The following is a 17837-nucleotide window of genomic DNA, read 5'->3' as shown; positions in this document are numbered from 1 at the left end:
GCTACTAAACACTGACTTGAAAGGAACATAAAGACATACTAACATAAAATGAAAAAAAAAACCAAAAAAACAAAAAACAAAAAATAAAAACAAACAAAAACCCTAAAGAAAGAAGGAACAGGAGGATTCTAGAAATAGAAAATGCCTTCCTTTCTCTTTATTCTTAACTCCAACTTAATACAATTCACCAGATCCAAACAAAGTACAGGATCACAGGCAACTGGAGCTAAGAGACCATGGAAGTCCCTGTGGATTACTTATCAGGCTTCTGTCCAAGTCTCATAAGTGTAATCTAAAGATCAGGACTGACGAGCTCCTGGCCAAAGACCAGAAAGAAAACAGAACAAAGAATTTAGGGGTCTATGTTCTGTAGAATTATTTCTCTAACAGTAGAAACCAATGGTAGAAAAATTCAATATCAGGTCTATCATTTTGATCAACTATGCTTCCATCAACAAATGAATGTTCATGAAATGCTGAGGAAGTTCTTAATAAAATTCAATAAATATTCCTAATAAAAATTCCAACCCTAAGCTGGGCACAGTGGTGCATGCCTGAAACCCCAGCAACTCAGGAGGCTGAGATAAGAGGATTGCAAGTTCAAGGGTAGCCTCAGTAACTTAGCAAGGCTCTGCCTCAAAAAATAAAAAGGGCTGGAGATATGGCTTAATGGTAGAGCGCCCCTAGGTTCAATCCCTAGTACCAAAAACAAAAACAAAAAAAATTCCAACACAGAATTAAAAAACCACTTAAATAAAAATTATTTATTAAAAAACTAATCAGCACATTTTCCAAAAAATCATTTTAATTAAAATCAGGAATTAGAGAAGGAAGCTAAGTTATCACCATCATCAAACTTGACACTATCTTAATATTTTTACCACATAAAAAAACAAAACCAAGAAAACTTGGTAGCTTACATAGACACTAAAAAATCAAGAGGTAAAACTTATTTTTACTGTTGATATTACTGCATATTTCCAAATATGCATATCTGGAAATCATCAAAAACTCACAGCCTGGGCTGGCATTGTGGCTCAGTGGTAGTGAGCTTGCCTAGCATGCCATGAGGCCCTGGGTTCGAGCCTCAGCACGGCATAAAACAATAAAGGTACTGTGTCTCATCTACAACCAAAAAAATATTTTAAAAAAATCAACTTCCAGATGAAAAGAAAATTTAAATATCAATGTTTTCTCTCCATTGTAGCATTTTGGGAAGGAAAAAAACCTGCATTTGCCTTATGAAAACTCTAAGATTAAAATTCTTGGGAATAAATTAAATAAAAAAGGCACAAAACCCACATGCAGGCATATCTGAAGTCTTCAGTGAACAAGGAGAAAGACATCCCATATCCTTAGATGTGACGATATAATAACAATATGTCACACAATATGTCAATTAAATGAACTGCAAATTAGAATCCCTACATAACCTTATAAGATAGTGTTGATGGTGAGATTGGATAAATGATTTTAAGGCTTTTATGGAAGATTAGATTTGCAAAAACAGGTAACAGAAAACAGAAAAGACTTGCTTTGCCAAGTATCAGAACACATCTCACAGCATCTTTAATCAGAGTATTGAGATAGGAATACACAAACAGATCAGTAACAGAACAATCCCAGTGTATGTGAGAATGTAAGACATGACAATGATGGTAGTTGTACCCAGTAGGAAAATAGGAATAACACAACTGGTTATCCATCTGGAAGAAAGTAAAATTGGAATGCTATCTTATGCTATATACAAAAATAAATGCCAGATGGACTAAAGACATAAAAATTAACATGTAAAATAAAAACATTGTAAGAAAAATCTCTAAATTACATTTACAAAAGAAATCTTTAGATAGGAGAGGTTTTATAAAAGTGTGTGCAGTAGTGGGAATCAAACCCAGGAGTGTCTACCACTGAACCACATCCCCAACCCTTTTATTTTTGACATTGGGGATAGAATCCCGGGGCACTCTGTGACAGAGCAACATCCTCAGCCCTTTTTATTTTGAGACAGGGTGTCACTAAATAGCTGAGGTTAGCCTAGAATTTGCTATCCTCCTGTCTCGATATCCTGATTTGCTGGGATTATAGGCATGTGCCATCACGCCTGGTGAGAGATAGGAGATATGTTAACCATGACACATTTTCTATACAGAAACTGAAAATGTTTTATCAGCATGAAACCATAAATTCAATTAAAAATTGACTAAAATTATTTATAATTTTAATGCAAAGGATTAACATACATAATTTACAGAGAGTGATTCAAAACTGACCTCTTAAATAGAAAAAGGTACAATACTGGGGAGTGATATTGGCCCAATTATACTATTATGTTGTGTGAATGTACAAATGTGTAACAACAAACCCCATCATTATGTATAACCATAATAATAATGCACTACTAAAAAATGTGGATAGAAAAAATGTACAAGGAATATGAAGCAGTAATTCACAGAAGAGCAAAATCACTCACTTTTATTGGCAGTCAAGGAACTGCACACTAACAACACAGTGCAATCACATTTACTAATAGCAAAAATTAAACATAGAGGTAACTAGTACTGGCTGGGATATATCAATAGGTTCACTGGCTGGTGGAACTACATTGATAGTTGAACTGTCAACTACCATATTGTGAAAGGCAAACTGGAAATAGTTAAATACAAAAATTAAATAACCAAGCAGGGCTTGGTAATGTCTCTAACCACAGCTACTTGGGAAGTTGAGGAAGAAGGATATCAAATTCAAGGCCAAACTCGGTCACTTAGCAAGACCCTGTCGCAAATTAAAAAGGATGGGCATGTAGCTCAGAGTAGAGTGTTTGCCTCGCAAGAACAAGGCCCTGGGTTCAATCACCAGCGACACACACACACACAAAAAATTATATATATATATATATATATATATACATATATACACACACATACACATATACATATATAAAAATATATAAAATATATAAAAACACATATAAAAGTAAAATAAAAATGTACATAAGCGCATTTATGTGATTCCATAAAATTATGTACATATACATTTTTGTATAAAGAAATTTTTACTTCTGTTAGAAAGATCTCCCATGTTCTTGGATAGGCAGAATTAATATTGTCAAAATGGCCATACTACCAAAAGTGCTATACAGGTTCAATGCAATTCCAATTAAAATCCCAATGATGTACCTTACAGAAATAGAGCAAGCAATCATGAAATTCATCTGGAAGAATAAGAAACCAAGAATAGTTAAAGCAATCCTTAGCAGGAAGAGTGAAGCAGGGGGTATCGTAATACCAGAACTTCAACTATACTACAAAGCAATAGTAACAAAAACGGCATGGTATTGGCACCAAAATAGACAGGAAGATCAATGGTACAGAATAGAGGACATGGACACAAACCCAAATAAATACAATTTTCTCATACTAGACAAAGGTGCCAAAAATATGCAATGGAGAAAAGATAGCCTCTTCAACAAATGGTGCTGGGAAAACTGGAAATCCATATGCAGCAAAATGAAACTAAAACCTTATCTCTCACCCTGCACAAAAATCAACTCACAATGGATCAAGGACCTTGAAATCAGACCAGAGACCCTTCATCTTAGAGAAGAAAAAGTAGGTCCAAATCTTCAACATATTGGCTTAGGATCAGACTTCCTTAACAGGACTCCCATACCACAAGAAATAAAAGAAACAATAACTGGGATAGATTCAAACTAAAAAGCTTTCTCTCAGCAAAGGAAACTATAATAATGTGAGAGAGAACCTACAGAGTGGGAGAATATCTTTGCCACTCATACTTCAGATAGAGCACTAATTTCCAGAATCTATAAAGAACCCAAAAAACTCTACACCAAGAATACAAACAATCCAATAAAAAAAAAAAAGGGGGTTAAGGAAATGAACAGACACTTCACAGATGATCTACAAGCAATCAACAGATATATGAAAAAATGTTCACCATCTTTAGTAATAAGAGAAATGCAAATCAAAACTACCCTAAGATTCCAACTCACCCCAATTAGAATGGCGATTATCAAGAATACAAGCAACAAACACTAGGTGTTGGCGAGGATGTGGGGAAAAAGGTACATTCATACATTGCTGGTGGGGCTGCAAATTAATGCAGCCACTCTGGAAAGCAGTGTGGAGATTCCTCAGAAAGCTTGGGATGGAACCACCATTTGACTATCCCACTCCTTGGCCTCTACCCAAAGGACTTAAAATCAGCATACTACAGAGATGCAGCCACATCAATGTTCATAGCTGTTCAATTCACAATAGCTAGATTGTGGAACCAACCTAGATGTCCTTCAGTTGATGAATGGATAAAGAAACTGTGGTGTATAAATACAATGGATATTACTCAGCCATAAAGAATAATTAAATTATGGCATTTGCAGGCAAATGTACTAAACTGGGGAATACCATGCTAAGTGAGATAAGCCAATCTCAAAAAACCAAAGGATGAATGATTTCACTGATAAGCAGATGATGACACATAATTGGGGGGTGGGACGGGGGCAAGAATGGAGGAAGGAGGGACTGTACAGAGGGAAAAGAGGGGTGGGAGGGAAAGGAAAAAATAACAGAATGAATTAAACACCATTACTCCATGTAAATGTATGATTACACAAATGGTATGCCTCTACTTCATGTACAAACAGAAACAACATATATCTGATTTGTTTACAATAAAAAAAAAGATATAAAAAAAGAAATTTTTACTTCTGTTTGAGGATAAATAGGATTATGGAAAAGAATTAGCTGTGGAGTCGGTAGTAAGTTCGAATCCTATCTACTTCTTTATCAGTTAAGGGAATGTTAGCATATTGTTAAGTCTCAGTGAGACAATGTTTCATTTTTTTCTAAAATAGAGAGTAATTACCACCTCACAAAGAGTTTTTTAGGATTAAAGAGATGATGGATATAAAATGCTTTGTATAGCCTCTGACACATACTAAGCACTCAAAAAATGTAACTACTATTATTATGTTATTTCCCTGCTGGATCCCTGCACAAAGTGCAAAAGCTAAATAAAACATTTTCACTTTCAAAAGGAAAGTAGGGAGAACAAAGAGTGCCTCCAAAATAACTTCACTCCTTATAAGAAACACCTTTAAAAATATGCAATGTATTTTATGTTATTTAAAAGATCATTTATCCTTGGATCACAAAAGGAACAAAGGGTTGGGGGTGTAGCTCAGTGGCAGAGTGCCCCTTCATGAACCTCTCATAAGACTTGATTAACAATTACAGTAAGATGATTAAAAAAAGACAGTCATCAGTTTTTTGCCAGTTCTGTGCTTTCACTCTGTTAAATCAAGTTATTTTTCCTACTGTAAATTTAGTCTTTGAAGAAGCTACACAAAAACAAAAAAACTCTGACATAATAACACATGCAAAATTCTAGAACACAAAACATGTACCTGGCAAAACAAAACAAAACAAAACAAAACATACTCAGAATGATTTCTATAATTGAGTAATATGCATAAATGTATATGTATGTATAATAATATGTACAAATCCTGCTATAGTTGCAAACATGTTTTCATTAGCTTTATTCATCATGGCTAAAACTGGACCCAAAACCCAAATATCTATAACAGTAGAATGGATTTTAAGTGTTTATTAATATGAAATATTCTTAGCAACTGAAAAAATGAAAACAAATTTAAAAACATAAGCTACTGATACAGTTCCAAAATGAATGAGCAAAAGACGTTAGATACAAAAAAATATATATAATTATACCTGCATTTTAATGAAGTTCAAGAACAATTTAAAGAGAGAAAAAGTCACAACAGTGATTACTTTGGGGATGCAGTTATGACTAGAAATGGACCAAAGTAACTTTGGGGGGTGACTGGTATTCCCTGCTCTTGGCAGTATTCACAGCAGTGTATTATATGTAAAATGTCACAGAGCTGTACACTTTCAGGTTGTATTTTGCCCTTTTAAATTACAGCTTGCTGTAAATATAAATTTAAATAGTTTCCTCTCCTTCAAAAAAAATTTTTCAGAGGAAGTTCAATAACATCAATTACAACCATGTCCATACAAGGATGAATATTATTTCTGGGAAGATAACAAAAGAAAACCAATACCAACTTACATAGAATATCATTGTGTTTACAAAAAGAACATTCACCAGTAATTATTATGTTTTAAGTTGTGTTTTCTGATCATCCACCAGCAATTCAAACTGAAAACCTTTTAAGAGTCTAGCCAAACACACAATAACAGAAGTTTATTGTGAAATATAAAGTACACATCACTAGTGTATGTAAGTCACTATTCAAATATATCAGACTTTGTTAATAGTCTTTTACATTCATGTAACTACAGGTTCCTTTTCTATAAACATTTTATCATTTTCATAAACCAGAAAAACAATTCAATCAATCAGAGATATTTCATGTCTTTAAATCACCTATATGAAGAATTTTACCAACAATCTTTAATGTAATAAACTCCTAAGAAATAATTTTTGAGCAAAATCAATCAATTTTACATGCCATGTACCTACTACAATGAATACTACCGTTCTGTATAATTAACAAGTACCAATGGCGGGGAGAAGATCATTTTTGGCCAAACATTTCAAAGGACTTCCAATACAGAACTAGAAAGATAGTATTACAAATCCAAAATATGTTCTGCCAACCAAGGAAAACAGTCAACTGTGCATACCTTGTCAGCTACATGTATTACGTAACCTCACTCTCTGATGCCTTCGTTCATTCTAGTGGATAACGTACTTCAAGTCCATCTTCTATGAGTGGTGAGCTCTTTTCTACAACCTGTCTTGAATGCTGTATTCCTGATAAAGACTTCCCTGTTCTCCTAGACTGAAGTAATCACTCCTTCTAATGGTTCTCATTGTGTCTTTTCAGACACATCAGATCACATGACAGTTAACTGCTCTTGTGTTTAACCTTAAAGCTCCAGCACTGTGGGTTGTAACAGGTGCCCAATAAATGCTGGTTAAATAACTGTATCAACATAATGGGAGAAAACAGCATATTATTTTGTGAAACAAAAAGAAAAAATCTGTTTGCCATTAATATAAGGAACAATAATATTCTGAGAACATAAAAATCATTTTCCGGTGAGGAAAGTTTCAATTTTCATGTTTAAATGCTCTTCCCCTATAAGGTATTAATGTTTGCTTTCAAATAATGGCTTTATTAAGATATTATTCATGTATCATGAAGTTTTAACTTAAAAAAGGTTTCACCTTTCATCACACTGAAAAATTCTCAAATATTATTGCAGATTCTAAGTAAAGCATTCTAAACTCAGTTTTCAGATTTGCATACCACCGGGGAAGCTGCTTCCTAAAGATAAAACATTTGAAGAATTTGAGAAAACTAAAACTAAAACCAGTAACTCAAAGCATTCAAGGCACAAAATACTGCCTAATCTTGCAGAAAATAACTTTAAATCTTTGTGTGTCATACAGTAATAGTTTTTATTGCTTTGTTAGCAAAACCGTGAAGAACACCTCAACTTGAGAAGGGGATAATGAAATAATAAGGATTTTTCACTTACAGGAATGAGCCAAAAGCAATTGTGGTATAAGATTACCATATTATTTTCTTACAATTGCAGAAACTGGATCCCTACCAAGACCACATTTCTGTGCAGGGTGATATGAATTAAAATAAGCAGAAAGTTTATACATGGCACAGCACAACTGACCCGACTGAAAATGTAATTACTGTCAAAAAGAATTCAGATGCACTACAAGTTAGAGCAATCCCTTGCCTTTAAGGTGAAACCAATCAGGGAAGAAAACCTTATGCCTTCTCCTTTGTGCCAACAGAAGTATCTTGGGACTAGAAGTGTAAGTAATAGTTCTCAAGGAAATTTCAAAAAATTCTTGGAAGCCAAAAACCACAACGATCTTTCATTACAAATCTCTAAGATGATTACTGCTGAAGGTGAATCACTGTTTCCTTACCTTTGTGATAAGAATTCGGTATTTTTCTACCAGGTGGTCATTGTTGTGACAGCCCGCCAGCAACTGCCAGACTTCTCCTCGAAGAGCCTCAGGGACACCATTTCGTACTAAGGATGACAACTGCTTTGGTCTTACGCTCAAGTTGAGGTGCCTAAAAATAAAGTTGTAACTCATAAATTCATAAAAAGATGATTCTCAAGAGAGTTATTTTTATGAAAACGAAATGATTTATAAATACTTGATAAGGTAATATCATAATAAAGAAGAAATGCTACTGGATTAGATGTAACCAAAATAGCTGAGAGAAAGAATAAAAGTCTACATGAATTCTGAAAACTGCTTTCTAAGTATCTTTCAATTATTACTTAAAAAAAAAAAAAAAAAAAAAAAAAGGGCAAAACAGGGAACCACAGAGGTTGCTTTATGGTCACGGCCCATCTAAGACAGACAGGACTGGGACTGTAGCTTGGTGGTAGTGCTCTCGCCTTGCATGTGTGAGGCCCTGGTTCAAACTCCAACCCCTCGACCCCTGACAAAAAAGTGTCATGAAAAATAGAAAGCAAAGTTGCAAATAGCAAACACATAGTTAAAGACAAGGACCTGACCCTATGTTAACATTGACAAGTGAACTGAATTTTTATATGTTCTAAGTTAAAACATCTCAAGCATGTTTTCAGCAATTTTCATGTAATCTTCTTTTACATAAGTTCTCCAAATACCTGTGGTAGCTAAGATTGTTTCTACTATACTATGGCTACATCAAAACAAGTTACCAGGGCTGGGGATGTAGTTCAGTAGTAGCATGTGCGAAGCTCTGGATTTGATCCCCAGTACCACACAAACATGAAAACCAAGTTACTAAAGTCTTTGGGCTTCATTTGTCTCATCTATAACATGAAGAAAATAAAGCTTGTGTTGAAATACTGATATAGATTTTCAAAGTGCTTCTGCATACAGTATCTTATTTGACCTGTAACAACCATCTGGGGTAGATGTAGTATCTAGTTTTACAGATGGAGAAAAAATGTCAGAAAGGCCAATTAAATCACCGAGGTAGTCCTCAAACTCTTAAGACCAATGAATGCTCTTTTTTGTCATAACTGGTTTGTCATTTAAAGGCCACTATTACAAGTCAACGAAGCAGGATCCTAACAAAGAAAAAGCTCCTGTGGGTATCAGACTGAAGAAGTCACTGCCACAAAAGAACCACTATCAAATTACAAAAAGATCTGATACTCCTCACATTTCCACAATTCTATGAGAATAATGCACAGTACAATTAAAAATGATTAATTCTATGAAACTGTGCCCTAATGTGAGAGCTAGACAATTCAATATTTTTCCTTGCTTAGATTACAATACATATGTATGTGTATCTATATGCACATGTATCTATATGTATATGAATTAAAAAGTTGGGAGAGTTTCCAGCAGAAAAAAAAAATTGTTACATAATTCAAGGACTGGTACATTATGGCCTCTTCAGTCAAATATAGCCAATCACCTCTTTTGATATTAACTTTATCTATACAACTCAGCATACTATTTTATACCAAGGACATTGGATCTCATATCTAAGAGTCATTAAAATGAACTTGAAGAATTACAATTCAAAGACACTATTATTAATACTGCCACTAAAACCAAACAGAGCTCAATAAGCCAGTTTTGGGATCAGATCTATTGTGTTAATGATTTTGATTCTGACAGTTTAATAATTACAATGGCTTAACCTATGAGTCAGTCTGTAAAAATGGACACCAGGTCATAAGTTGTTAAAGTTGAAACAGAACACATAACTTAGTACATTGCCTAGCTGAGAGTAAATTGTTTTTACTAATGATTACAACTATAATGATGATAATCATTATTTTTAATCTGTAATAATCCTCAATGTTAGTTTTATAAACTTCTAGTTTCTGAATGAAGTAACAAACTTAGAAGAGTTAAGTGACATGCCCAAGATCCTACCCAACAGGAAGTGGGAGAGGTAGGATCTTATGCCAGATCCACGAGGCTATAAAATTCCATATTACAATACTTTATATCCACAAAACACATACAATAAAGGGAAAAATAACAATGAAATGAAGAGAGACTATGATAGTACTTCTGAAGGTAAGACTAAAACAAGCAAATACAGAACAACCTGAAGACAGTAGGAACAAACTCAGTTAATACATATGGAGGAATGGGAGGACAGAGTTGATTGCTAAGCAGCAAAACGAATAATGAAGTATGATAACAAAACAAATTCTAAGGCATTATATACAATGCTGGTGGGTTCATCTAATAAAGTATAATTCTCAAATCTAAATATTATACTAGATGGTTTTAAACACACTATTATGAAACCAAGTCAAGACTGAATTACATTTGTTTTTGAGCAGAAACTTTTACACAGATGAAATTCCTGCCAACAGCAGCCTAAACCCTCCAAATTGAACTGAAAAGCATAATTGTGACAAATGTGTCAGCAGTTTCATCTCCTGATTGTAAAGAACTATGAAAAACATGAGAATTAGTGTTCTGGGGACTTATGCAGAGTTCATGTATTAAAACCATTTGTGTGAAGATCAACCAAGCTTTGGTTTGATTTTTTTCCTCCTGTACCTATTTGAAATTTCCCAAACATGTAAAGCATTTTTAAGAATGAGGGAGCAGATGATGCCCATTTCTAGCCCTGTCCCTCAAGGGGATTAAATACATTTTTTAAAAAATGCCGAGACACAGCTTTACTAAGAATGGAGTGAAAAACTTGAACAGTTAAAACTTGAGAAAAATTATATACCAAAGTAGTAGGTCAACAGGGAGCTTAGATGACTACCCTAATAACCAGAACATCAGAAATAGAGTCAAACTCAGACCCTTTTCAAGTTCAGCTTTTCCCTAACTGGCATCCTACCTAGGGAGAAAGGGAAACTAATAAATGTCTCACCAACCTGACTCGAAAGAAAATCTTTGATTATGTTAACAAGCACCTGGAGGTGGTGTATTGTTTTCTGAAAATGTAGAGGATAGTGCTTCTTATTACTATCCAGCTGTCTCTTGAGCTGATGAGAAATTCCTAAGTTTTAAATATGTTACTAGGAAAAGTAATTGACAGAACAGGTAACAAATACCATGCTCTGCCACTGAAAAGTCCTACCTAAGGCCTCTAGATGTTGTGTGAATATCCTCTAAACTTCCCTGATTATTGTGTACTGTCTTAACCACTTAGCCAATTAGTGGTGGCTAATTTCTTCAACATGCCCCTTTTTAAATTTATTCTGTCCATAAGTTCCATGTTTGGATAAATATTTTCTCCAGTAATGAGAATTTATTAGGTTTCTAATATTCTGAGAACTGATTTCAGGTTTCCACTATTATCCTTATAAAGCTCTAAAAATAGAGATTCTACAATCGCAAGCTTGTATGTAGTTTCTCTTATTGGTTCCAAACTTAGTATTAGAGTTAGGTAAGATTTCCTAAACATACAATGAGAATTGCAGATGAAAAGGAGAACTATGCTATTATAACTTACCACTTTGACAGCAGTTCTCCCCATGTTTCAAGAATTTTTTCTGCACATTCTTTGGATACATCACCAGATCCACTCAAGAGAGGTTCATCGTTATCTTTAATAGATAAAACACATAAAAAAGGATAACAGAAGAGGCTATACTAGCCAAAAGAATGACATGGGAATTTAATGGTCAAGTTTAAAGACTCTACTGGGAGTATACAGTCATAATTACAAATAAAATTAAAATGGTCCTGGGTGGAAAATCTTTGTAACCTCTTTGATTCCCTTTTGCTTTCCATACAGGTCCATATTATGTCAATTACCGAAAAGAGTCATTTAATAATGAAATTGCAAGACTCAAGATATGGTATGTTCTTGTTCTTCTTCCAAACTAATCAGCTTTATGCATGGAAATATGTAGCAGTTTTATTTAAAACAGTTTAAAATTTTGAAGCATCGAAATCTTCAAAAGGGAAGAGTAGAGAATGGTGGAATAAATTATGACATATGTATACAAGGCAACTGCATGATGACATTTATGATTACATAATGACATGCAAAATATCAGATAAAATGAAAATGTGAACAGTTAAATAATCCATGTGTCTCTGTAAAAAAACCAAACAGACTAGAATGAACTATACCAAAACATTAATAATTCTTGAATCTGAGTGATGGAGTTATGATTAATATTTTTTTGTTCTTTTATGTATTTATGACTTTCTAAATTTTCTACAAAACAGTACACTTTAATAGAAAGAAAAAAAATATTTTAAAAGGACCAAAATGAACTATTTTAAGCTTATGCAATTAAGAAAAGTAAGTTCAATTAAGAACTTAGAGGATATAAGGTATGAATAAAGACTGTGAAAACAGTAACACTGACGGCTGTGGTAAAAGCACACACCCAGCACGTGTGAAGTCCTGGTTCAATTCCCGAAAACAATACAGTGACAGCTGAGATAGGCATGAGAAGAACTGAAAAGCATAATGAAAGCAGGACAAAATATAGACTAACACAATTCCCTTCTGTTGGACACTAGAGAGGTTTTCAACGTTTTGCTATGAACAGTATCAGTATGAATATACTCACTGATTCACTGGACATATGCCCAGAAGTAGATTTCCTGAGTTAAAAATCACATGCTTGTAAAAGGATTTTGAAATTTTCTGACACTGTTTTCCAAAATGGTTCTAATAATTTACATTTTACTGACAAGGTGTGACAGTATTTGTTTCCATGTGTCCTCATCAAGCTGGGTTTTGTTCATTTTGTATTTTTTTCGCTCAATATACCTACACAAAATTTGGCAAACCTCTGATGATTGCATCGTGAATTTGCAATGTTACTAGAGAAGGTCTTATCTGAAAGAACTGATTTTAAAGACTCAGAAGTCCATGATACTTATTATTCAATGCCTTTACATTACAGTGCCTTGGACGTTATCACTAATTTTGATGGTGAGAGAAAAAGATGCATGTAGGATTTCTGGACAAGGATGAATAAATTAAAGACCAGAAAAAGGCTCAAGGGCACTAAGGTAGACTTCCCCAACTTCATGAGCTTTCCAGACTAGTTATACTTTAATCCCTCACATAATTTTCTACTCATTAAAATGCTGATATACCACATAAAATTTTGGGGGGAAGGTAGTTATAAAAAGACTAAAATTTACAAGGAATCATAATTCCTTCAAAAAGACTAGGAGGACCTATCTTCCAAAAATTCTCTTTTACTGTTCTGGATGCTTCCAACAAATCCAGATACTTAGTTTGAAATCTGTGTATAGAGTCAGTCCGATCTGCATAAAATGGAGGAGAGGTGGGGAGTGAGCAGGTAATGTTTCAGAATGTTGCTCCTGAAAAACCCCACTTTAAAATTGCTTGTTTCCTATTACAAGTCCTGTGGGTAAGAAGCCTCTCTAGAGAACTAGTCATTTCTTTCCAGGAGCAAACAGATCACAAGATGGCAAGTTTCCCTGGTTTGTAATCTGGATTAGAGAGAACTGCAACACAGCATGACTGCAATTTCCTCTGAAGCTCACTGTCACTAATTTTTCACTATGGAAAAACTATGGAAATGGGTCCTTAGGGAACTGCTTAGCCGGCCAAATTTACTGGTCACTCACTGCATACCAAGTACTGTGGTATGCATCAGGAGAATATAGGCAAAAAGCAGACATTCCTTTTCCCTCACAGAGCATATTTTTGCCATTAATCCTTACTCTCCCTAGTTAAGAACTATCAACAAAGGCCTTCTGAATCACCTCAAAAATAAGAAAAATCTCTGCCTGCTATAGATCAGAACTAGGTGTCAGCCTTCAGTTCAGCCCAATTTTTTTTGTAACCAACATAATCCTCAAAATCTACAGTATGGAGATTTGAGCATTCTCTGACTTCATGATAAATAGAACATCATTCTCAATTTTGGTTCTTTTGCTTTCATTGCTCAGTTTAAGGAAGGAAAGTTATGTAAAGACTGTGCTATTCTGCCATTTTAATCAGTATTAACTTAGAAGAGAAATTGTACATCTCAAGACTACCATTTATACAGCAGATATACTCAGTGGAACTATTTCACGATTCCCATTTAGATCACATAACTTAAAGTGGCTCTGCAGGGAACTCTAAACTGCATCTTTGATTTTAAAACAATATATATGCTTTTTTTGCACTTCAAAATGTTTTATGAGAAGTAAATGCAAGAGGTAGTGACTGACTCTAACTCAGACTGTGGACTAAGATCTGGATTCACAGAAATAACCTTCAAATTCTTCTACCTTTGTAACCATAGGGACATTCACATTTCTGAGATTCCATTTCTTTACATATGAGGATAACTATAAGTTCTATTTTCAAAATTACTGTTACTTTGAGGATTATATAAAATAAAGCATCTGCCTACCACATAATAAGCATCAAGTAATTGGTGGCCATTGATATTACAAATATATGACTCTAAGGTGATTACTCACCAGAACAGGATTACTGAATAAATCAATGAAAACTGGATAGTCAGTGCTCACTCCATATTTGAAAAAAGTACATATAATCATGGATACACACTTCTTTAAACCAAACCAATCACTCTTTCCACTTCCATATCTTTGTTAACACAATTCCTTAGCCAGAAATGTCTAGAGGAGCCCATTTATGCCTACTGAATTCTTCCTGTATTTTAAAATTCCAGCTCAAAACTATTCTTTACGATACCCCACAATGAAAAATGGATTCTATGAACTTCCAGAACATTTTCTGTGAATCTCACATAGATACATGCCTTTTATGACCTCATAGTCTTTTTTGAGTCAGTTGAAATGGAAATGTCCACTTAGAGCTGTGTAAAATTTGTTCCAAAACTGCTAATCCAACCAGTTAGCACTGAACGGATTATTTAAAAAGCACTAATTGTACAATCTCTTTTTCCCAATTTGATTATGAGTATTTTAAAGAATTTCCAATGTTAATCATTTTTTAATCTCTCTTGGCTCCCAGACATAGGAGACAGTCATAAGTATTCACTGAATGAATTCCAAATGCAAGGTTCACATTATCCATTCCATGATACAATAATATATTCTGCCTGGTCCTCTACCCACAAATATAAATTTAGCACTCCCTTTACCTTCCTCTTCATCATCTTCTGGAGGAGAAGGGATCATTGAGCTCTGAGATCCAGACTGTGGCAAGCGAACTGAAGGACTGGCTGTAGTTTTCCTCCTTTCTCTTTCTGATTCACTTTCCAAGCACACAACTTCATATAAAGTGTCAGTATTATTTTTTCTCTCCTTCTGCTTTATCTTGAGGATGAAAAAGTATTTATTATGCAGTAATATTCTTTGTTTTTAATTGAGAACCACTTCTGATTTCACACAGGTTGTAAGAATAAATGATGTTTCTCAGAATCCCTACACTAATGTTCTCTAAATAGTAAAAAGCATATGTTTAGATTTAAGACCCTTTAGGAAAACAGAGCATACAGTGAGTAGGATTCCAGTTCTATGATTTTATGTGCTAAACAACTACTAATATTTACTCAGTGTAAACTAAATAGCTATTCTGTCTTCCAAGTTGCTTCATATAAGTTTTAAATTATTCTGAAACATGACATTTAAAAATAAGAAAATTCTTTATTCCATGTTTTTCCCACTTCTTTGTTCAATTAAAGTAGTGTAGGGAACAACTTCTTCAATTGAAAGCTACAACTCAGGGTGGGAACGGGATGTGGAAGTTGGTGAATGGCAGACAATATCAACTAAAAACCACAAAAATTCTGGTAACTCCAACTGATTTGTATTTTGGATTTATTTTGAGGCAATTTTTAAACTGACCTAAATTAAAGTCAAGGAATATAAGATTTTACCAGTATAATAAACATTTTAAATACACTAACATTACTATTATGGTCAGTCTAAGGAAGAGAAAAAAGTAAAGTGAAATACAGAGCAAGAAGAAAAGAGAGTTCTATAAGAAAAGGCACAAAGAAAACCAGAAGGTGGCTACACCAAAGAAAATCTAAAAACACAGAAGAGTGGGCAACAAGAACAGATTTTTTTTTTTTTTTTGTACAGGGATTGAATCTAGGGGTGCTTAACCACTGAGCCATACCCCAGTCCTTTTCCTTTTTTTAATTTTGAGACAGGGTCTCGCTAAGTTGCTTAGGGCCTCACTAAAATGCTTAGGCCAGCTTTGAACTTGCAATCCTACTGCCTCAGCCTCCTGAGTCATTGGAATTAAAGGTATGGGCCACCACACCCAGCTATCAGAGCAGATTTTATCCTCATGTATACTTGGATTCTATAAAACAAACAAACAAAAACCTCAATCCTGAGAGTAAGGCCTTGACTGCAGCAACATGTCCTTTCAGTATCACCCTGAAGCAGCATTAAATACAATAATAGATAAGCTTCTCTGTAAAGGGTCAAAGGACAGAGACCTTATGGTATGTGGCCAGCACTCTATGTAACTATGCAGCTCCACCATTAGAGAGCAAAAGCAGCCACAGACAATATGTAAATTAAGGAAGTGTGACTGTGTTCCAACAAAACTTTATTTACAAAACCAACCATCAGATAAGATTTGACCCACTATGATTTACCTACTTTGGTTTAACATGTCTGAGGATTACTTAATTTTCTAGATAAATATGACAGTTTTGACTTGGCTACTTACTATTAATAAAGAATTCAGACTCTAAGAAGTTACATATTAACTTGTAGGTTTGTGCCCAGGAAATATGTAAATGATTTCTGTCCAAAAGTAAAGACAACCTAAGCTGGGCACAGTGGTCAATGCCTGTAATCCCACAACTTGGGACCTGAGCCAGAAGGGTCACAGACAGGTTTTGGGACTAACCTCAGCAACTTAGCAAGACCCTGTCTCAGAATAAAAAATACAAAAGAGCTGGGAATGTGAGTCAGCGATAGAGCACCCCTGGATTAAGTTCTGAGTACTGAAGAACAAAACAAATAAAAAACAACTCAAAGGGAATTAACTAGTTTAGTTTCTAACCTAGCAATCTTATTCTAATGTGTTTGTGTGTGTTTTTAAAAGGAAGGACCATATAAAATCTGTTTCTCGAACACTTAGTATCAGTTACCATCTTTCTGGTTTTCTTACTAATTAATGAATCCAATTAAAATCTTTGGTACATGCTCATTTTAAATTTATAATGATTTTTAACTTTCAAAAATTGTACTTCGGTAGAGAATAGGAATTGATTTGTTATGTACTGCTCTTAGAAACATTAATTGCTCTATGAAAAAGTTCAATGATGAGCAAGAGTTCTTCATTTTTAAAAAGAAAAATCCTAATAGAAAAAATAACCAATTCTTCTGAGTCACACTGACCAGAGCAATATGCCTTGTGAAGCTAAACAGAGTCAAGAATGAGACCAACCTTATAAGTCAAAAACTCCAGCTACAAAAAAATGTTCATTGCTGAAGCTGTGCCACAGTGCAAGGGATTCATTACACTATTTTAATAAAAATTTGTTTGAATTATCTATAATAAAAAGCTTTTAAAGATCTACAATACAAATCTCATATATAAAATTATCATATAACTTAAACATTAAATTGTAGCTTACAATACATAATTATATATATAATCACTACCAGAAAGCAATTTGGTGAGACGGAAGAAAAGTGGACTTAAGTAAGTAAAGAAAATTCATTTTTCTGGATGAGAAGATTTCTGCCCCAATAAAAATACCAGTAATTATTCACCCGGGTCAGATGAGTTGAGGCTCAGGTTTAAGTGAAACATAAACAATTAAAAACATCCAAGAAAATTCACACACATACACAAACATTTAGGAAGGAAAGGTGGCCCTACCAAATATTAAAACATTATAAAGTCAATATAA

At 34.2% G+C, this 17837-nt stretch overlaps 1 protein-coding gene across 5 annotated transcripts in view; it reads right to left on the bottom strand.

Moving 5' to 3' along the window:
- RABGAP1 (RAB GTPase activating protein 1) overlaps nt 1-17837 on the bottom strand; it is a 150235-nt gene that overhangs the window by 66427 nt on the left and 65971 nt on the right. For all 5 annotated transcript variants that reach the window (XM_079113766.1, XM_079113769.1, XM_079113768.1 and 2 more), the window contains 3 exons: nt 15096-15270; nt 11489-11582; nt 7966-8116 (listed from right to left, as the gene is read on the bottom strand). In XM_079113766.1, the coding sequence (XP_078969892.1) occupies nt 7966-8116; nt 11489-11582; nt 15096-15270 (420 nt within the window). The remainder of the gene's footprint in view (nt 1-7965; nt 8117-11488; nt 11583-15095; nt 15271-17837) is intronic.

Source organism: Sciurus vulgaris (genome assembly GCF_902686455.1).
Source record: "Sciurus vulgaris genome assembly, chromosome: 15".
Lineage (NCBI taxonomy): Eukaryota > Metazoa > Chordata > Mammalia > Rodentia > Sciuridae > Sciurus > Sciurus vulgaris.
This window is presented reverse-complemented; position numbering and strand designations above follow the sequence as displayed.